The sequence below is a fragment of the Gymnoscopelus braueri genome, assembly GCF_963280865.1.
Source record: "Gymnoscopelus braueri genome assembly, chromosome: 9".
NCBI classification, from domain to species: domain Eukaryota; kingdom Metazoa; phylum Chordata; class Actinopteri; order Myctophiformes; family Myctophidae; genus Gymnoscopelus; species Gymnoscopelus braueri.
This window is the reverse complement of record NC_137610.1, coordinates 5985887-6009268: the sequence shown is the minus strand read 5'-3', so window position 1 is coordinate 6009268 and position 23382 is coordinate 5985887. Positions and strand designations below refer to the sequence as shown.

Sequence of the window (23382 nt, the reverse complement as noted above, 5' to 3'; positions counted from 1 at the left end):
ATTGTGGGCAATGTTCGGAATTTGCCAATCAGGATGGAATATGAAAAATCGGACGGATCCGTCTTGATCACATGACTATAGAGATAACGTTTTCCTGATTTGCGTGATGTTTGGACAAAATGTGTAGGAGTGATATAAAAAAAGATTTGTTGCAAAAATTGTCCTCCTGGTGGCGCTATAATAGGGCAATGTTAAAAGGGTGGCATTTGTTCCTGCATACCTGCATACAAACTAGTTAATAGATTAGATAATAAAGAGCTAACAGACCTCTACTTGTTCCTGTAAGAGCTGCTTGTCCTGCTGGAGTCTCATCAGTTCTTTCTTTGATGTTACAGACACATCTAGATGCTGAGGCTGGCTGCTTTCCTTCATCTGGAGAAGACAGAAAGAGACACATTGAGTTGAATAAAGTATGTTAGAGTGAGGCTGGCTGCTTTCCTTCATCTGGAGAAGACAGAAAGAGACACATTGTGTTGAATAAAGTATGTTAGAGTGAGGCTGGCTGCTTTCCTTCACCTGGAGAAGACAGAAAGAGACACATTGTGTTGAATAAAGTATGTTAGAGTGAGGCTGGCTGCTTTCCTTCACCTGGAGAAGACAGAAAGAGACACATTGTGTTGAATAAAGTATGTTAGAGTGAGGCTGGCTGCTTTCCTTCACCTGGAGAAGACAGAAAGAGACACATTGTGTTGAATAAAGTATGTTAGAGTGAGGCTGGCTGCTTTCCTTCATCTGGAGAAGACAGAAAGAGACACATTGTGTTGAATACAGTATGTTACAGTGAGACTGGCTGCTTTCCTTCATCTGGAGAAGACAGAAAGAGACACATTGTGTTGAATACAGTATGTTACAGTGAGACTGGCTGCTTTCCTTCATCTGGAGAAGACAGAAAGAGACACATTGTGTTGAATACAGTATGTTACAGTGAGACTGGCTGCTTTCCTTCATCTGGAGAAGACAAAAAGAGACACATTGTGTTGAATACAGTATGTTACAATTCATGTGTGAAACCAGTAGATGTGGGTAAAGCCGGGGAGCTCGCACGGCGTCACGGTCTCATTTCTTCTCGTTCGTTTTTAATTTAGAGTAGACAATTATTTTTACCCCCTTTTTCTCCCCAATGTAGTCGTTATGCCAATTCATTCCTCCTCACACACACATCTCTGTCAGTGAGGAGCCCCCACTGCGAGGACTACTCCTCCCGCACAAAACTCCCTGCTGACAGGTGCCGCCCCCAGCCTGTAGGAGTCTGTACAATATCACCCTCCTCCTCCTCCTCCTCCTCCTCCTCCTCCTCCCCCCCCCCCCCCCGCCCGGCTTCCCTCCCCTGAACACGGGCCAGTTGTGTTCGCATAGACGCCTGACAAAGCCGGACGCACCACGGTGGATTTGAACTTTACCACTGCACCACCCGAGCGCAGTACTACATGTGGCAGTACTTCTGCCACATGTACTGGTTTCCTACGTGAACTGTGACATACAGCTGTGTTACGATACCAGGATTTTCCGTCTCATTCATTAATGACAATCTTAAGCGTCTACAATTATTGAGGTTTTCCTCATTTGCAACGATGTCGACAGACAGAGCTAAATTCAAAATGTATGTAAAACTACTACTGCTACGATCCGGAGGATGTTGCTGAAGATAATTCCACGTGTTAGGTACACAAAACTAATGGCAGATAGTCCATGGCAATGGTGATAATTAATAATAACTAGACCATACCGGTCGGGGGATATGAGCACCCAAAGTATGATTGTAGGGACGAACACGCTTGTTTCACGCACATGATTTGGCAACCCGGTCGCCAGCAACCACAAACGTGCATGCGCATGTACGTGGTTGTGCGTGCATGCACACTTGGCCACGCATGCGCAGTAATGTCGAAAAGACCGGCTGTAGAGTTAAACAGAGGTTCGGAAAAAGGCTGTTAAACGGCTTGAATTTGGGTAAAGTGAAAAACGGGCGTCGGTGTTCCGTCCGTGCACATGCTGATGGTCAATGGCTGTGTGCAAATACAGATCAATTGCTCCAGGCACTGAGGAGAACCGGGCAGAAGAGATGTTGGGCACGCACACACACACAGAGCAACAGAGCTTTGTAGAATTATAGGATGATAGTGTAATGGTAAGGTTCTCACCGTCGTATCATCCACAGTGGTCTGCAGCTGGCTGACCCTGGCTTCAGAGTGGTGCAGCTGGTCCTGAAGCTGTGAGATCTTCTGTCTTTTCCCCTTCAGACACACCAAGCAGCGCTGTAGCTCTGCCCTGAGCTCCTTCACACTGTCCTCTGACAGGTCTGCCAGCGCCGCACTGTTACACACACACACACACGATGAAGCGTCAGTCGGGTAGGCTAATTGCTGTTTTTTACTGGAAATATAAATCACTCCGCACATCCCGACCGGTTGACAAGAACAGTGTAGTTTATTAGAATTATAATCACCACTAGTTAGACAGTAAATTACTGTCTAACTAGTGGTGATTATAATTCTAATAAGCTACATTAGGGATTAATGTTGATAATAAAATGTCTTAGAATAATCAAATTGATCAAATCTAATGGTGAAAACAATGGGTTGAGGTATGGGTGCTATAAAGCATTGTAGAACATGAATACTTAACCAAACAATTAGTACAACCATCAGTGCTTTTAGCACATTTAGATTATTGACCTGTGATTTGGTCCTACACAACAGGAAGTCATTTGAACAGATTACAGGCCCAGAGCAAATCAGCTTGCATAGTTCTTCCACAAGATAGTACAATGAACAATCATTTACCGTAGTTTGGTTAAATGTAAAAAGTAGGCATTGCATTATTCACTACTGGTTTTGTAAAAAAAACATTATCATAACTAAAACCCCAGAAATGATCTATAACAATGTATTACACATCATTATTTAACTTGGCAGTCATCAGAGGGTGGGTTCTTGTTCCCTAGCCTGGTAAACCCCCCCTCCCTCCGGAAATCTCATTTGCATTTGGTTTCAGGAAGGAGGGTCTGGGATTGCTCACAGAGTAAAGCTGCCCGAACTGCTGCACATTCGAACCAATCAGCGGCTGCTAGGGGCGGGATCATCCAATCACCTGCCTAGTAGCTTGAAAAAATGAAACTCCGTCTGTCATCGATTCTGCGCCCGGAGTCTCAGATGCAAGTACGCTGTGAAACAAAATGTGTGTCGCAAGCTTCTTCCATTTGACGGAGTGAGGTTACTTGTTCCCGTCATGTAGAACCAATGTTAAACAAAGAACAGTTCATTACAGAGCTATGTGGCATGGAATTCATAAAAAAGGAATAGAGTCTGCACAATGGCAATCTGGGAACCCAGATCCAAATGAGAAGGAAAAACAGTGCCCTCTGCTGTTTGTACTATCTCACTTGGCTCTGGGACAATGACGACGTAGCACCCGTGCGCAAGGAAACCGGGGTTTTGGTCTGCCTTCAGCGCATCACTTCCGGTGGTGCGACTATGTTTTCATTCCCACTAACAATATTTCTACACGGAACACTAACACCACTTCTCCCAGAGAACATGGATCGTTTTGGTTAGAAGCCCACTTGTTTCTATGATGAAAGAGTAAGTTAAAATGTGAATATCTTTCCGTGGTTTTGTCTGCTCCGCGGACGCTATTGTTAAATTAGTTTGGGTTTGTTTCGAGGGGGAAGGATCAACGGACACGTGAATCCCGCCCACTACATTTGATTGGGTAAATCGCGGCCTGCTTCCTGATCTGAAGGCACGCCCACTTGTAGCCCAGTGCGTACACGTTATGACGAACCTTCACGATAGATTCCAACGCAGAGCAGAATCTGTTGTTGAGAGATTAGCAAAATGGTGATGCTGCAAAATTAAAGCTCCGCTTTGTATTTATTGCGTTTGTCAACGTTTGGGCCTGTTCAGACCTTCATCAGGACGTACCACAGCTTTGGGAAAGTTGATGAAGTATTTGTGGAGATCTCTTGTACCGTCTCCTCATAGTTCGTTTTAACGTACATGTGTCCACCTTTATGATTAACGTTGTGTTTAAAAAAAAATAGGTTATGGAATTCATAACCTATTTTTTATTTTTTTTCTATGAGTTTAAAGAAAAAGTTTAAATTGTATTTGTTCACACAAGTAGAAAACAAGTTGAGTCAAGATATTTATCAATTACTGTATGTTGAAGATAACATTGTAATATAGAGCTCTCTCTCTTTCTACCGACGCCTAAGACTCTATACACGCATGCAGGTGAAACACAACATTAATCATAAAGGTGTACACATATACGTTAAAACGCTCTATGAGGAGACGTACCTGTGGATGGTGTTGTTCTTCAGCTACTAGGACTATGAGCTCCAGACAGACATACCTGTGGATGGTGTTGTTCTTCAGCTACTAGGACTATGAGCTCCAGACAGACATACCTGTGGATGGTGTTGTTCTTCCAGTTGCTCTTCTTGATCCCTAGATCCACATAGGACTCTGAGAGCTGCTTCTCCCAGTCTCCTCCGTTCAGCTCCAGAGACAGAACCCCCATCTTCATAGCAGATTCATACAGAGTGATCTGCTCCTTCAGCTCAGAGAGATCCTCCTGTAGAAACACATGGAATACTTTAGAACAGAGTGATCCTTCAGCTCACACAGATCCTCCTGTAGAAACACATGGAATACTTTAGAACAGAGTGATCCCTCAGCTCACACAGATCCTCCTGTAGAAACACATTTAATACTTTAGAACAGAGTGATCCTTCAGCTCACACAGATCCTCCTGTAGAAACACATGGAATACTTTAGAACAGAGTGATCCCTCAGCTCACACAGATCCTCCTGTAGAAACACATTTAATACTTTAGAACAGAGTGATCCTTCAGCTCACACAGATCCTCCTGGAGAAACACATTTAGAACAATGCTTCTGAAACCTTTTTCATTTAAAAGGAGACTTTTGCCCTAAGCGTTTTCCTACCTTGATTTGAGGTTAAGTCATGATGATAGTGGTCCGGGACCCCCAGTTCATAGCGAGCGAAGTTCTCCATTTTGGGGACCCCCCAAACCGCATGGAATGAAATCACGTTCGAGGTCTCGTCTCGCGATACTTCCGCCCGCCATTCTGGAGCCTGGAGGGCGGAAGTATCGCGAGACGAGACTTCGAACGTGATTTCAGTGAAACAGATCTGTACAGAACAATGGCGGCGCCCATGATGTAGTTATAGCTTAGCAGTGATCAGACAGACCACACACTACAGATATATACAAGAAAAATATATTTTCAAGCGACGGAAATAAGCGGATTTAGCCTAGATCTAAAGACGGCCGTTCTGAGCTGCGGTTTGGGGGGTCCCCGAAATGGAGAACTTCGCTCGTTATGAACTGGGAGTCCGGGACCACTCTTATCATGACTTAACAACCTCAAATCAAGGTAGGAAAACGCTTAGGGCAAAATTCTCATTTAAAGGACGACCAGGTTGAGATGTGCGTGATGAGGCCACCTATCCCCCAGAACTCAGAGAGTACACATGGAACCAGGTCCATTTGTACACTCTCAGAGTTACAGGGCAATAAGGGTCCATTTGGTTTCTTTCTTGGATATCAACCTCTTAGCCCCTTGAACCCCCTCAAGGACACCTCGGGGGTCCCCGGACCTCACTTTGAGATCCACTGGTTTAGAGAGTCAGTTAATGGTGTTCCAATGCTACATAGTTAAACAACAGCACCACCTTGTGGGGAGAATCCTGAGTAGGACCGAGTCATAATAACAATCAAATGGAAGAAAGAGGTTCATTACAGCAGATAGATATTCATTATAATGTTGGGTTGTTATAAAGAGGTTCATTACAGCAGATAGATATTCATTATAATGTTGGGTTGTTATAAAGAGGTTCATTACAGCAGCTAGATATTCATTATAATGTTGGGTTGTTATAAAGAGGTTCATTACAGCAGCTAGATATTCATTATAATGTTGGGTTGTTATAAAGAGGTTCATTACAGCAGCTAGATATTCATTATGTTGACATGTTAGCGTTGCAACATTTTGGGAATATTCACAGGTGTAAACATTATATGGCACTTTGAGATTTGATTCAAATATAAAGTGTGTTACAAATAAAATGTATTATTATTATTATTGATTTAGTAACGTGACTGCACGCTGTCAATGAAAAAAAACAAGATGAGACTGTATTTCTGCTGTCATGCACCCGTCTCACTCTGTCACTGACCAAACTTGTTTAGACAACAAAGACTAGTAAAATACATCACTTCCATAGGATATTCTTTTAGGACTAAGCTAAGATCACAGGCTAGGAGATGAAGTGAATTTGAAGCAGAGAAGCCTACTGTACCTCAGTTTGCAGCAACGATGTGGCGAAACACACCCATCCAAGTTCACTTTTTTATATTCGGACAAAATAATAAATGGTGGTGCTGCGGGATAAATCACTCGCCCGGGCCGCCCTCCCCTGTAACTAAAGGGACTTGCAGTGCACATCGGGTCACGAGTGAATTCACATTTCAAATCGTATTGATTGAATGGTGATATAAACATAAGCTGACACAAGTTTTAATATCCAGACTCGACAGCAAAAGTTAAGAATCAAGAGCTGGATCTTGTGAGACCGGGGGGACATGGGTTCCTGTGTCATCAAGCTTGCAAATGCACAGCGACGATTTGCAGAAACTAGAGCTGTAGTTTCTATATATTGTTTTTATATAAAAATATATATACAGCTATCATCAAACATACAGTAGCTGATAGACAGACAACTAGTAAAAGCAAAAGCTATTCCCTCTTTCCTCTGCTCTCCTCTGCTCCATTCAGTAGCCTACCTGCCTACCTACCTACCTACCTACCTACCTACCTACCTAGCGAGGAGGGGACTGGCTTTTGTAGCCTAAACTTGTCGGAAATAAGCACAACAAGAGCGTGCCATCATCATCAATCATTATTAGAATGGCCCTAATGGATTAACACTTCGTGCACGCTTTATATTGCGCTTTACATTTAATTTGGCGTGTAGATCGCGAGCGGCCGGTTGGGTTACCACTGCTTTAGTGTGACGCTGTAGTGTGATCACGTAATGGCGTTCATTTACAAAACAAAAGTTTAAATATGGAGATAAGCAACGATATATATAGCAACATAGGTTTGTCAGAAACCTGTTAGGATTTAGAAGACATTTGTAGAATCGGCCTCATGTCTTAACACCTTGGGTGCCAAAACCGGGAATCTCCGGTTTTGCATAAAGTGACGTTGAGTGTCAAAACCGGGAATCTCCATTAAATCAATCTTTTTTTTTAATTCTTTTTTTCCCACAAGGGGGGGGGGGCGGGCTAGCGCAGCTCTGGAATCACCCACAGTGACTCTGAGAAGGAAGGGACAGATGGATCACTGTGCCAAAAAAAACTGGCTCCCGTCCGCTACCATTCTATCTCCTTCAAAAAAACACCATATTTCCTTAACTTTTTACAGTGGTTAAAGCGAGTAATTCACGATCCGAGATCACTCCGCCATGGTGACTCGCGTGAGAGATGTTATTGTTCCAGGCGTTAGCCAGGACCATCCACAATCGTGCACGCATATATTGTTTACAATAGGGTGCTCGTCGTGGAGTCTGCAGCTGTAAAAAGCGTAGTGTTACAAACGGTGAGATCTCTGGCACTCAACGTCACTTTTTAAATAAAACTCTGGCACCGAATGTGTTAACAACCGCCCGCCCGCCTCGACTGCCTGGCTATCAATCACATCTGTAATACCATGTAATGCTCTGGTACATATATAACTGGTACCTGTAATGATGTAATAATTATATCTGGTACCTGTAATGATGTAATAATTATATCTGGTACCTGTAATGATGTAATAATTATATCTGGTACCTGTAATGATGTAATAATTATATCTGGTACCTGTAATGATGTAATAATTATATCTGGTACCTGTAATGATGTAATAATTATATCTGGTACCTGTAATGAGAGGGACATGTTGTCACTCAGAGTCTTGTCTTTCTGTGCTTGGTGTAGCTTGGCTTGCATCTGGTTCATCTCCTGAACAGAACCTGAACAGAACAAACAACATAATCTATCAACCAATCAATCAAATCACAACTAGTTCACAGGTGAGAGAACTAAACCCCTCAAAGATAATTGATCAGTTTCAATGTTATAGTGTTCCAGTTGGCAGAGAGTGAGAGGTCTTCCTCAGAGACTGATTCAGTTCTTTATGTCTCCATAACTCTGACAAGATGAATCAGTTCTTTATGTCTTCATAACCCTGACAAGATGAGTCAGTTCTTTATGTCTCCATAACCCTCTTATGCAACAAACAGAATCAAACCTTTGGGCCGGCCCGCCCTCATCAGTGTTGTGGCTGGATAGCAGAAAGGTGTGTTTCTGTTTCTTGCGTTAAGGCTCATGGAGACATAAAGAACTGACTCCTCTTGTCACAGTGTAACCCTTCACTATTCAAAAAAAAGAGACCCTTTTTTTCACCCGGTGCCAATTATCTAAGGGCTAATCCTGGGCGCTACACTCCCCCCGCCAGCCTAGGGAGCCCAGGGCCGAGCTGATGCCTCCTTCAATGCATGAGAGCCAACTGACCTTCTTATCACCTGACAGGGGGGAGTTTCCCTGGTAGGACGTAGCTTCTTATCACCTGACAGGGGGGAGTTTCCCCCGGTAGGACGTAGCACGTGGAAGGAACACGTTATTCCAACCAGTTCCTTTCCCCTCCATCAGGCTGTCATGGGGGAGGCGGTATAGAGACCAGGATTACTGCATGTTTTTTGTGAGGGTATTAACTACCCTAGGAGACACGGGGAGAACATGCAAACTCCACACAGAAAGGCCCTTTCGCCAACCCCACCTAGGGTATGGGCACTGATGACGCAGAGGAGAAGACACGCCAGGTGTTATAGGTGTCATATAGAGGGAGTCACCTGACTGCAGCAGGTTGGCACACTGCCTCTGGCTCTCCTCAAGGCGCTGGTTGAGGGTGTTGATGACCTTTGACCTCTCCACCCGCTCCTCTTCTCTCTGCAGCTCCAACTGATGAACGTGGTCTCTGAACCTCTGACTGACCTCTGTCTGAAAAGAGACAAAAACAACATTTTCTCTGATTTCTGTTGTTTTCTAAGAGTTTTTCAAAAAACAAGCCACATTCAAACAGCCATAGCTCTGGAATGGAGGATCGCGGCCGGGCAATTTGTTTTACCCAACGCTACCGGACCCTGTACGTGTAATGAACCGATGTCCGCTAGGAAGGAGGACACAGAGAATATTCCATGACTTTTTCAAAGGTACAGTAAAAACGCTGTTTTCGCTGGCAAGGGAACCGGAGATGGATGAATTAATTAATTAATTCCTGGCAGTGAATGAGTTAAATAAAAACAGTACCTGTTCCTTCAGAGCCTGTGAGGTGGCATCAGTGCCAACACCTTGGCATCATGTTCATTAAATAAAACATCGCGTACCTGTTCCTGCAGAGCCTGTGAGGTGGCATCGAGCCTCTGGCTCAGTGCCAACACCTTGGCATCGTGCTGCTCCTTCATGGTGGTCAGCTGGTGGTCGTGTTGCTGACGGGCGCGAGACAGAGTCTCTGAACCGCACAGATCTGTGATCTGAAGCTTCATGCTGTCCATAGAGGCCTCTGCTGCCTGCAGCTTCTGGAGGTTCTACACACACACAAAATATTTAAATTCAATTCCATGTTATTTGTTTATGGTGCATCGACACCCTGAGTGGTCTCTGTACCAGTGGTGTAAAGTAACTAAGTATATTTACTTAAGTAATGTACTTAAGTAAAAAATTTACTTTACTGGAGTAGTTCCAATTTTCAGTACTTTTACTTCTACTCCACTACATCTCAGAGGAAAATATTGTACTTTTACTCCACTATAATTATTTGAAAACTTTAGTTACTTTGTAGACTGATACTTTTACTTCATAAAAAAGGTCAGTACTTTTTCCACCACTGCTCTGTACATACAACACAACAGGAAAAAAAACACAGGGTCAGGAAATACTACACATGAACAGAAATAAGAAACACAGGTAAAAAACACTGGTATAGAAACAGGCAAAAAAGTCTAAGATCTAATAATAAGATCTAAGGCAAACTGTAGTGCGAACGGTAAGAGGAAAGGTGAGTTTTAAGCTTAGATTTTAACCCATTAAGACCGGGAACGCATCTGTCATTTTAAGATTTCTTTGGGCTATTCAAAAATAGCAGATCTACAAGCTTGTGCCGCGCTATGAGCTTGTAGATCTGCAATAGATCTGAGACCGCCGTGCGTGAGATGAGGCGATCTCCGTGAGGACAGCGATCACGGAAAATATTCCATGATTTTTCAAAGGTCAGTAAAATGGCTGGTTTTCGCTGGCAGTAGCGTCCCACTATTACTCTGGCAGTTAAAGAGTTAAAGTACTAATATGGCTTTCCCCAGCTAACTCCGCCCCCTTTTCTCATCATTCCACGTATTGATTTTATTCCTTAGTCTTGGCCTTTTCTTAGTGTTTGTTTTTCCAAATAAAGTTGTTTTCTCCTCCCCCCATGTAAAGTGTCCCATGTTTTATAATGTAATCATTTATATCTGAAAAGTAACTAGTAACTAGTAACTAATACGTTTTAAGATAATTGTAGTGGAGTAAAAGTACTACCAATATTTACAAGCAACTTTACAGAAAAATAAGCCAAATGTCGCTTATAATAAGTGGACATGGCAACACTGCTACCGTAGTGTTTACATTTTACAGAGACCTGTGTGGACAGACACAGCTGTGAGGCGAGCCGACCAATCAGTAGCAGCAGCAGCATTATACGTCACAGCTTTAGCCCCGCTCAGACCTACCCAGGACTAGGTACTATTTAGGCACCAGTTTAGTACCACTTACACACCACTCTACCCACTTCATTGTAGAGGAAACCGTCGCTGTGGTGGGCGGTGTGGGGTGGGGCTAGGTAAGTCCATGCATATGGAAAGCCGCCTTTTGGGTACTTAGAAAAGCGCTATATAAATCTGAGATATTATTATCATTATTACTATTACTACTAATCGGGCCACCCCATGGCTTTACCTGGTAGAGAGCGTACCATTAACTCATCCACTGCCAGAGTGAATAAATAAATACAGCCCAGACTGCCAGCGATTTTTTGATTATCTTACCTTTTCAAGTAGTCACAGAATATTTATCTGTGACTACTTTTTGTGACTACTATTTATCTGTGACTATCTCCAGTATGATCGATCCCCTGATGGTTGCTAATCACGGAGGGTTTCATTGTGCTTCCGCGAAGAAGAAAAAAATGTCATCGCGACCTCCCGTTCGCTTGTTATACGTGTTGAAAATAGCATGTCTCGCCAAAAATACATAGTAAAACACAGGAGCCGAGATACAGAATATTTTCCAAATACTTTAACCAGGAAGTGAATGGAGCAGTACATCTTTGGATCACGTGATCGCCTGGTTCTGTGTGCAAAACTTTAAATTGTATATTTATTTTTATGTATTTATTAATTTAGAAAATATATATATATATATTAGCAGTGAATGAGTTAAGGTGGAGTCCGACTCCGAGTTCCTTCGCTGCATCCTTACACCATCTCTCTGTCTGTCACTATCAAATAAACGCTTGAAAATGCTCCCAAAAAGATCTTTAATAATAATGAAAGGTATCAATAACTAACCTGGTGCTCTCGGTCAGTCAGACTGTGGACCTGCTGCTCCAGACTCTGGACGCTGTTCTTCAGGTGAAGCTCTCTGCCTTTGGCCTCTTCAATCATTCTGCTGGATTCCTTCAGGCTCACAGCCAGGCCGTCCTTTTCATCTGATGATGAAGTGTGTTCATGGAAAACATCATCACATCAAATCAACAATACATTCTACTGTAATAAATCACACACATGATGCTGAGGTTGGATTAAATTAACCACTTCACCCATTCAATCCGGGTTCATTTTAGATTTGAGCTATAACCATTATTTTATACTTTGGGCTATTCAAAAATAGCAGATCTACAAGCTCATAGCGCGGCACCGAGTGCTGTGCTATGAGCTTGTAGATCTGCTATTTTTTGAAAAATCTTGAACATTTGTGCACATCTTTGAATACATGTGTTTTTTTAAACAACATTTTTAACTCAAATCTTTGCTTCTGGAGGTCCCTGGAACTAAATATTTTACAAATCTTAAAAAATGTATATGCAAAGATTTGCACATATGTTCATGATTTTTCAAAAATAGCAAAATAAATGTTAAAATGACATATATGCGTTCCCGATCTTGGATTATGGATTAAACCCTTCTATACTCAGTGAAACAGACGTGAGGTACAACTATATATACTTGGATCGCTCTTTTCCATCTACACCAAAACTGAACTCAACAATGTTTGTACCGATGTCCCCCCTGAATATATGGATGCTGGGGTTCAAGTGGTTAATGTTGGATCACAGCTAGAGTTCTCAAATTCTGCCCGAACCTACCCGACATTTTTCGGCCGGGCCCAACATCTATGCTAATTAGTCGGGCCGGGCCTCGGGTTCTGTGAAAAAAAAGGGGGGGAAAAAATCTATTACCCCCAAATATTTCAACTGCCCCTAGCGGCCTAACGGTAAGGCCTACGGAAATGTCAGTGGATGTGATGGATGCAACTCAAAGTGAACTTTACTCAGGTATCTAGTTTGTCGCCGTACGACCTTCCTAGCCCGTGTTATTAAAGAAAGACGGATCGAAAATCGGTGAAAGTGGCCGTTTTCAAGATATTTTGGCCATTATCTCTGTAACAGAAGGTCCAATCTGCTCAGTTCAAAGCTTGTTGGATGCGTGACTTTGAGGACATTAAGTTCATAAAGACACCTTTTCAGGTTTTCGGGGCTTAAACTATGGTTCAGGCTGGGCCGAGCCTCGGGTTAGGGCTGGGCCTTAATGTTCAGACTCGTTGAGAACTCTAATCACAGCTCCTACTCTGGACAGAATGAAAACATCTCTCTGCTCAGCAAACCTTTGACGATGGCAAACTGATGGTGAAGACACCTCATGTTTCTCTGTGAATCCTCCAGCTTCTTCTCCAGGTCTTCCATCTGTCTCTGCTGGGCTTGGTGTAAAATCTGGAGCTGGACCAGCTGCTGGCTGTCAGCGCCGTCTGGAAAAAACACAAGAACCTATCAAATAGTCATCTAGGATCATAGGTAAACCAAGAACCTATCAAATAGTCATCTAGGATCATAGGTAAACCAAGAACCTATCAAATAGTCATCTAGGATCATAGGTAAACCAAGTACCTATCAAATAGTCATCTAGGATCATAGGTAAACCAATAACCTATCAAATAGTACGGTAATCTAGGATCATAGGTAAACCAAGTACCTATCAAATAGTCATCTAAGATCATAGGTAAAAAACAAGAATAGGACTAAAAAGTATAATATCAAACAAAATCTATAATCTGCACATTGAGACTATACACACTACAGGATGCCAGATCTACAAATGAACCTGTCATCTGTCTTCATAACATGCTATCTACATTACATAACCCTTTACATAAGACTGCAAGGTCATCAAGGCTAGGTCAAGTGTTACAGCATTACACAAATACACACGCATTACACAAATACACACTCATTACACTAATACACACTCATTACACTAATACACACTCATTACACTAATACACTCACTGGGATTATGAAGATAACATAACTAATCACAAAACACATTAGACCTCCGAGTACACATTAGATCAGGGAATCTCAAACTTTTAAATTTCCAGAACTCCCAGATCTCTAAGCGTTGGTCCACGGACCCCAGAACTCTGAGAGTGTAGGAAATAGGAACCAAATGGATCCGTTTGGTTCCATGTGTACACTCACTCTGAGAGCTACAGACATGACTCACATGTCAGGGTCCATGTGGTTCCCAGTGGTGGAAGAAGTACTCAGATATTTTACTTAAATTAAAGTAGCAATACCACAATATAAAAATACTCTGTTACAGGTAAACGGCCTGTGCTCAAAATGTTACTTGAGTAAAATCACAAAAGTATTGGCATCAAAATATACCAAAAGTAAAAGTACTAAAATGTAAAATAGCCGATCTACAAGCTCACAACGAGTCGCGATGCGACGTGTTGTGAGCTTGTAGATCTGCTATGTTCAAATAGCCTGTGTATAAAATAGGGCTGAAGTGGTTAATGTATGTTTTATAATATAATGATTTATAACTAAAGTTTTCAAATAATTGTAGTGGAGTAAAAGTACAGTATGTGCCTCTGAGATGTAGTGGAGTAGAAGTAAAAAGTACTGAAAATTGGAAATACTCCAGTAAAGTAAAAAAAATAACCTCAGAATTGTACTTAAGTACAGTACTTGAGTTAATGTACTTAGTTAAGAACCACTAAGTAACTATCTATCATGTAGGGACCCCCAGGAGCCCCCCCCCCCCAGTGTATGAGACGTTAGATAAAGTGATGAACACTGACTCTGTGTTGAATGGAGGAACTGTCTCTGGAGGACGTCCAGAGGACCCTCTGGAGGAGGAGGGCTCTGGCTCTGGGAGGAGAACATGTGTGTCTGCTGAGGGTTGTAGTTGACGTGGTGGAGGTGGTCCGTCCTCTTCTGCTCTGATCCAGGACCCTCTGACCTCTGAGGAACACAGGTACAACTTTAACACTCTGAGGAACAGCTTAAACACAACACCCGAAGAACACGGGTACAACTTTAACACTCTGAGGAACACAGGTACAACTTTAACACTCTGAGGAACACAGGTACAACTTTAACACTCTGAGGAACACAGGTACAACTTTAACACTCTGAGAAACACAGGTACAACTTTAACACTCTGAGGAACACAGGTACAACTTTAACACTCTGAGGAACACAGGTACAACTTTAACACTCTGAGGAACACAGGTACAACTTTAACACTCTGAGGAACACAGGTACAACTTTAACACTCTGAGGAACACAGGTACAACTTTAACACTCTGAGGAACACAGGTACAACTTTAACACTCTGAGGAACACAGGTACAACGTTAACACTCTGAGGAACACAGGTACAACTTTAACACTCTGAGGAACAGCTTAAACAACACCCTGAAGAACACAGGTACAACTTTAACACTCTGAGAGGAACACAGGTACAACTTTAACACTCTGAGGAACACAGGTACAACGTTAACACTACACTATGAGGAACACAGGTACAACTTTAACACTCTGAGGACCACAGGTACAACTTTAACACTACACCCTGAGGAACTAAATGCCAGGGCAGGAAGGCCATCAATTAAAACAATGATTTTAAGTCCATGGAATATCAGTATAAACTAACGAGTTTAAAGTTCCTACATGTTCAGCCCTGGACCAATCAGAGTCACTGGACTCTGTCTAAGATGGGGATGTGTGTTTTTCATAAATTAGTCTGTATTTTCATTGTCCAGAGTTTTTCCTCTCAATCATAATATATATATATATATATATATATATATAAATGTAGGGCTAAAGAGACTATAACTTTGGGTTGTGCTGCAAGAACGCTGATTTTTTCATTTGTTTTACATAGTAGAGCATGTTTTACCACTGAGCTAGTAGAGCATGGCTGCTTTCTTTGAATGTTGACATTCAGGCAGTACCTCTTGTCAGCCAGTAGGTGTCCTACCATACCACAGGATCCACATGTCTCAGTGGAAGAGCAGAGAGACCAACTACCAACCACTGCACATGTACCAGTCATATTGTATTAATAACATAATCTACCATACAGATGTTAGTTATATTGTATTAATAACATAATCTACCGTACAGATGTTACTTATATTGTATTAATAACATAATCTACCGAACAGATGTTACTTATATTGTATTAATAACATAATCTACCATACAGATGTTACTTATATTGTATTAATAACATAATCTACCATACAGATGTTACTTATATTGTACTAATAACATAATCTACCGTACAGATGTTACTTATATTGTATTAATAACATAATCTACCATACAGATGTTACTTATATTGTATTAATAACATAATCTACCGTACAGATGTTAGTTATATTGTATTAATAACATAATCTACCATACAGATGTTAGTTATATTGTATTAATAACATAATCTACCATACAGATGTTAGTTATATTGTATTAATAACATAATCTACAAGCATGTAGCGTGTGTTTCTCTTTTAACCATGACGTCTAACAAATCAAACAATCATAATGTTAGAGCTGAACTGAGCCCACTATGCCATCCTGCAGGTCTGCAGTTAAAGGATAGTTCACCCCAAAATGACTTTTTTTCTATGGATTAGTCACCCCATGGAGACTTGAATTCATTTTTTTTGTTTTTGTCTCATTCCTAAGCCAATAATTTCATGACCGGCAGCGGTTCAGGTAGGAGACACAACCTTTGTGTCTCCTACCCTACCGGAACCGCTGCCTACCGGTCCGCTGGTCATCAAATTCTCATCATATTGGAGGTGAACTATCCCTTTAAATCAGTGGTTCTCAACCAGTGGCCCGGGGACCACCAGTGGTCCTTGAGGGGGTACCAGGGGGTCCCCCGCAAAATTAGTTAACATAGCGTCACAATCATTTTAACCACTTAGCTTTGGCTATTAAAAAATAGCAGATATGCAAGCTCATCTGCTATTTTTGAAAAATCTTGAAAATGTGTGCATATCTTTAAATATATATATTTTTTTAAAGCGAACATTTTTAACTCAAATCTTTGCTTCTGGGGGTCCCTGGCACAACATTTTCAGATGGGGGTCCGCGGTCAAATGTATATCAATGTAGGGGTCCTTGGCATGAAAAAGGTTGAAAACCACTGCTTTAAATCAATACTCACATGGTCATGGTTTCTCCGGTGATGTTGGTCTCCTTCTTGTCCGTCTGAAGCGTATTCCACTGGGTTATGGGTGCCGTGCGGGTACCCCAGCTCTGTGCCCTGGTGGTTGGCCTCCTCTGTGCCCACGCTGGCATAAGAATACCCTTCCTGCTGGCTGTACTGGCCGTCCACAGACGGCTGCTCCCAGGGCTGGGACTGGGAGCCAGGGACAGAGAACTGACCACCATGATCAGAGACATCTTTGTAGTTCTTTAAAAAAAAAGGCAGAAGCAGAGATTTATTCAATATTAAAGAAGGTGATGCAAGTTTTTGTTTAGTTTTGGTTCAAACATTTGTGTTAACCCATTTAGACCGGGAACGCATCTGTGTGTCATTTTTAGGTTTCTTTGGGCTATTCAAAAATAGCAGATATACAAGCTCATAGTGCGGCACTCGGTGCCGCGCTATGAGCTTGTAGATCTGCTATTTTTGGAAAAGAATCGTGAAAATGTGTGCAAATCTTTGAATATAATATATACATTTTTAACTCAAATCTTTGAATCTGGGGGGTCCCTGGAACAACATATTTTGAGATTAAATACATATCATTTTGGGAGTCCTTGACATGAAAAATGTTTGAAAACCACTGATATTATAGCAACATAGGTTTTTTAAAAAAAAAAACATTTATTTAGAAGACATTATAGAATCCCCCAGAAGCAAAGATTTTAGTTCAAAATGTTCACTTTAAAATATATATACATTCAAAAGATTTGCACACATTTTCACAATAAAAGAAAAAATAGCAGATATACAAACTCATAGTGCGGCCCTCGTGCGGCCCTATCTGCCCAAAAGAAATATTAAAATGACACAGTATGCGTTCCCGGTCTTAATGGGTTAAAAAGTTAAAGGAGAATTCCGGACTAGCCTTTTTCTTACCTTTATATAATGTTATTATATCCTAGGACGAGTGGTACAGTAGCACATGTTCATAACTCCATCCTGAGTCCACCACAGCTAAAACCCCAGAGTGGACGGTTTTTTTTTTTAAATACGACGTTCATATTGACAGAAACCTAGCCAGTGTTTTTGTCCCAAATCAGGGCCGCCGTAGTGTTTACAAGCTGACTTGGATGATTTCACGGGTGAAATCTCATCTTGCGAGACTTCCGGAGGGAGGGGAGCATCTAACACTAACACTGTGGACAGTTTTCTGTCAATATGAACGTCAGATATCAACAAAAATGTATATGTAAAATCGCGATAAAAATAGACGATCTAGCGCAAGGACCGTACACTCTGTTTTTTTTAGCCTTGGTGGACTCAGGATGGAGTTATGAACATGTTCTACTGTACTACTCGTCCTAGTATATCATAATATCATATAAAGGTAAGGACATGGCTAGTCCAAAATTCTCCTCTAAAGCTCTATATTGTGTAGTAAACAGAAAACACATTTCCAGGTGGGTCACCAATTTCATCCAATCCAGAGACAGAACCCATTTATCAGCTTCAATGTTATAGTGTTCCAGTTCTGCTCACCCAGTCGTTTCATCTCTTACAAATTATTTTATGTTTATCCTGCATGAGTTTGCTGTTTACTGATTGGACGAAATCGGTATCCTGACGTGAACATAATATGTAGTGTTTAGTAAAAAGCTGTGAGAGATGTGAGACCTGGAACAGGTCTACAGTGATCTGGATCAGATCTACAGATCTACAGGTCCAAAGTGATCTGGAACAGATCTACAGTGATCTCACCTCTTCATGATGATCAGACCACTGCATCTGTTGAGTCCACGCAGGCTGAGGTCTGTAAGATCAGTGAAAGAGAATTAGAATCATGTTGACTGATTGTATACTTCATTAGCAGGATTGCCGACCCATCTTAAAGCATCCGAGTCATTTTAGAGACAATTGAGTACTTACCACTGATCATTACACAAATAAAATGGTATTGTGTATAAAAATGTTACCTGCTGTGGGCGGGGTATTGTTCGGGGGAGGAGCTTACCTGCTGTGGGCGGGGTATTCTTCAGGTTCGGGGGAGGAGCAGTCTCGGCTGTCCTCCAGCATGTCATCAGGCAGGTCTGTCAGCAGCTTGTGTAACTGTCACACAAAATGAACACATGGCAATGAGTCACCACGGTTTCTGAGCAACCAAAGTTATTACACAGTAAACAAAGAAGGATCCTTAACCAGCATGGCCTGGGGGGGGGGGGGAGAGGAACATCTGAAATTGCAGTGATGTAGATTTTTTAGGTCCCGACATCGCAGATAAGCTACAATGCTTTGAGTCATTTTGTTTAATTCAGCCACTTAAGCACTATTCAAACATTTGTTTCTATAAATAGCCATTCTACGAGCTCACAGCACATCGTTAACACGTTGTGAGCTTGTAGCTCACAACACGTCGCGATGCGACGCGACGCGTTGTGAGCTTGTAGATCGGCTATTTTCAAATAAAATCTTGCGGGGAAATTATAATAAGCAGATCTGGCAACCCTGGTCATGGCATCAATCAAAAAAGTCAAATAGTGGACAATATATGTGTAATTAACCCTAACCCTATGAGCTTGTAGATCTGCTGTTTGTGAATAGCCAAAGAAATCTATAAAAATAAATGACACAGGGATGCGTTCCCGGTCTTAAAGGGTTAACAGATTCACGTCTGCCGTCAATAAAGCTGGGTGAACAGCCTCATGTTGTATAGTAGCTGTCAGACAGAAACCATGTATGTTCCAAACCAACCGTGTTCCCCTGGATCCAATGCAGTCATCGTTTTTCATTGGTTCAATATTTATAAAAACACACACACACACACACACACACACACTTTTTCTGCATCATAACACATATTGAACAAGACACACTTACTTCCCACAAGCAGCGCTGAATATTCCTGACATCCTTCAATGTCTCCATGCCACACACACACACACACACACACACACACACACACTCTCTCACACACACACACACACACACCTCTTGTCTCTCCCTGCCAGACTACAACCTTGTGTGAGAACTATGTAAAACATGATGAATGGCTCCTAAAGAATGTGATTGTTCAGACAGAAGGTTTAAGGCTGTTAACTGGAGCAGAAACATTTCAATTACCACTGACCTTTATGTATGCTAATCAGTGGTGTAACGTAACTAAGTACATTTACTCAAGTACTGTACTTAAGTACAATTGTGAGGTACTTTTACTTTACTGAGTATTTCCAAGTGTCTATACTTTTACTTCTACTCCACTACATCTCAGAGGCAAATATTGTACTTTTTATTCCACTGTCTACAATTATTTGAAAACTTTAGTTACTAGTTACAGTAATTTTGATTATTATTACAAAACATACATTAACCACTTCAGCCCTTTTATACATGTCGGCCATTTGAAAATAGCAGATCTACAAGCTCACAATGCGTCTGAGCTTGTAGATCTGCTATTTTCAAAAGATTTGAAAACTTGTGAAATGGGACATTATGCATAATGAGTAGTCTACTTTCTACTTTTGGTACTTTAAGTGCATTTTGATACCAATACTTTTGTACTTTTACTCAAGTAAATTAAGAATTCCGGACATTCACTTGTAACAGAGTATTTCTACATTGCAGTATTGATACTTTTACTTAAGTAAAACATTCGAGTACTTTTTCCACCACTGATGCTAATGCTACGTAGCTATAATACATGCTGGATATAGTTTCCTATCTCTGGTGTCTCTGCCAGACGGCTCTGATCACTGACTGAACTGTAAGTGATTATTCTATTCATTATGAGAGATTGAGTTAGAACACAGCAGGACCAGTTTCACTGTGACACACCTTCCCCAACCTGGACCAATGACAGCACAGTGTCAAGAACAAGTGTCATGACCAGACTAGCCTCTTTCCCAGCCTCACTCATCTGCCAAGAGAAGAGTCTGGTCACGACCTAAAGCAGAGAGTGGGTGCATCCACACATGTACGTCAAGTTGTCGTACGGAAGTCGGAAGTCTCATCCACTCCCATGTTATAGGAAAAAACGTACGCCAACTTGACGCCCATCCACACATGAGCGCCAACTTGACGCCTGGAAGTCGGAAGTCCCGTCCACTCCCATGTTAAGTTAAAAACCGGAAGTTCGGGTCCGGTTTTTCCTATAATATGGGAGTGGACGGGACTTCCGACTTCCGGGCGTCAAGTTGGCGCACATGTGTGGATGCACCCATATGTGGATGGGACTTCCGTGCGAGAACTTGACGTACAGATGTACGTCAAGTTGTTGTACGGAAGTCGGAAGTCCCATCCACTCCCATGTTATAGGAAAAACCGGACCGGAACTTCCGTTTTTTAACTTGGGAGTGGATGGGACTTCCGACTTCCGTACGACAACTTGACGTACATGTGTGGATGCACCCATAGTCTATACTATAGACTATAGTCTATACTATAGACTATGGGTGCATCCACACATGACTCTATAGACTCTATAGGGACAGGACTTCCGTCGTACGTGTTTCACCCGGAAACAATATTTTTTGACCAATCACAGCACTCGTTTCATTCACGGACAGGGTAACAGTAACAGGGTGAGGGTAACAGGCGGCACTTCCGCCAAATTCAACCACTGCCGCCGAGACACCCAACAGTCCAGGTCTTGCCCGGCGTGCCAGACAGGCCCTAAACACATTGTACATCCAGAGTTCATCCACAATTTTAACCCATTCAATCCGGGAACGCATCTGTGTCACTTTAGATTTCTTTGGCTATTCAAAAAAATAGCAGATCTACAAGCTCATAGCACTGCACTGGAAAAGATAAACATAAAACCTGTGATTTCCTCTGATGACTAAAAATGATGGACTAAACACAAAGCATGAGTGTTTTAATGTAAAGAGATGTAATGTGGTTCTATTATAGCATGTTCTGATCCAACTGGTATTATGGAATACATAAAGCCTTGTATAGGAGGATAACACTTATTGTCTACAGAGCACCGTGTGTATTTATTAGTGTCTCTACAGTGAGTTGCGTGTATGTATTAGTGTGTTGTGTCTGTGTATGTATTAGTGTATTGTGTGTATTAGTGTTGAGTGTGATTGTAATTAACCTCTTGTTGTCTCTCATAGTCCTCTTCATCATCGTCTTCCTCTTCATGTTGGGTCTGAAGGGCGGCGGCATCAAAGTCCATGGACATGATGCTGATCTGGAAACATAATAATAATAATAATAATAATATCCATGGACATGATGCACTGGAAATTCACTTCAAGAATAGACTAACGCTCTCTTCTCCAGTTTACCATCAAAAGCCTTGATTTCATAGTTATATGACCATGTGATTGTTGGACGATTATACATGATGCTGGAACATCTTACTGTGTCTCTAGCTGTACTTTCATGAGTTTTTTAAGTATTCAATCAATCAATTCTATGCTACAGTGTTTAGTTGTATGGCTTGTTGTGGTGAAGCACAGTGAGTCTTGAGGTGATGTTTCACTATAAATAATAATAAACTGAACTGATGATGCACTGGAAACATAATAATAATAATATGGGAACGATGTACAAAAAAGAATTTCACCCACTTTTTTACCTTGTAAACCTGTGATGTGACAATAAAAACTGATTCTGATTCTGATTCTGAATAATAAAAGTCCATGGACATAGAAACATAATAATAATAATATTAATAATAAATAAACAAACATAAGGTTAGATCAAGAGGTTCCACAGTAGTGTTGGTAAAGAACACTTCTCTACAAGTTAGCTTATTCCTACATTATTGATAAAACAACAACAAAGTACAAATAATGTACTAATATGTACCCTTACCAATAGGTTCAACTCAAACTCACCTTTTTAACGACGAGGATAGTTTAGAATGTTTAAAATAAGCCGTTAGTTTGTTTATAAATAATCAATAAACATGTCGGACAAACAGCCATTTAAACCAAACAACTAGTGAATAATGTAAATAATAATAAAGACAGTTGGTTGTCTTCTTGTTGTTAAACTAGCTGTTAGCTACATGCTAATATTAGCCTCAAACACACACACTACGTCCCTCCCCTTTTTGAAAGCTCGCGCGCACCGACAGCGCCAAAGGCCAATCCCATCGGCCGGAGGGGGCCACCGTCCAATCACGTAGCTCGGCGGCCCGCTGGGTCCCATGTCCGGAGTGGGGGCACTTGTGATTGGCTCCCAGGGAGGGAAGCGCTCCTCCTAACGAGCATCAAGTCGCTTTTGCAAAGTTGTTGATCCGGTCTGGGTTTGGGTACCGGATACGGAAACGTTTGTTGCCTGTAAATCTGTAGGTACAAGGATACAGTAGGCGGGTTCTAGACCGGAACACACTGGTTGAACGGTAATAGAAACCAGGCTTCCCACAGTAAGTTAGGTCAACAAGATAATAGTTTTAACTTCAAACGGGCTTTAGTTTTAAGAACACTGTTGTTTCTTTTAGAAGCAAAAACCCATTTATTTGTACATTTTATGTGTGTTTTTAGGACCTTGTAACCATGGTAACAGCCACCCTACAACGGCAACCTGTGGTGATTCTTAT

At 41.6% G+C, this 23382-nt stretch overlaps 1 protein-coding gene across 2 annotated transcripts in view; it reads right to left on the bottom strand.

Annotated features, from left to right (window-relative positions):
• The window catches only part of cep152 (centrosomal protein 152), a 42062-nt gene extending 19218 nt beyond the window's left edge, over positions 1 to 22844 (bottom strand). For both annotated transcript variants that reach the window (XM_080437343.1, XM_080437344.1), the window contains exons 1-14: positions 22676 to 22844; positions 21928 to 22023; positions 18844 to 18938; positions 18591 to 18642; positions 16848 to 17096; positions 14468 to 14630; positions 12989 to 13129; positions 11674 to 11813; positions 9460 to 9660; positions 8926 to 9073; positions 7955 to 8046; positions 4412 to 4578; positions 2142 to 2313; positions 268 to 372 (exon numbers count right to left, since the gene is read on the bottom strand). In XM_080437343.1, the coding sequence (XP_080293469.1) occupies positions 268 to 372; positions 2142 to 2313; positions 4412 to 4578; positions 7955 to 8046; positions 8926 to 9073; positions 9460 to 9660; positions 11674 to 11813; positions 12989 to 13129; positions 14468 to 14630; positions 16848 to 17096; positions 18591 to 18642; positions 18844 to 18938; positions 21928 to 22014 (1812 nt within the window). In that variant the 5' untranslated portion in view covers positions 22015 to 22023; positions 22676 to 22844. The remainder of the gene's footprint in view (positions 1 to 267; positions 373 to 2141; positions 2314 to 4411; positions 4579 to 7954; positions 8047 to 8925; positions 9074 to 9459; positions 9661 to 11673; positions 11814 to 12988; positions 13130 to 14467; positions 14631 to 16847; positions 17097 to 18590; positions 18643 to 18843; positions 18939 to 21927; positions 22024 to 22675) is intronic.
• Between the last annotated feature and the right edge of the window lie 538 nt (positions 22845 to 23382).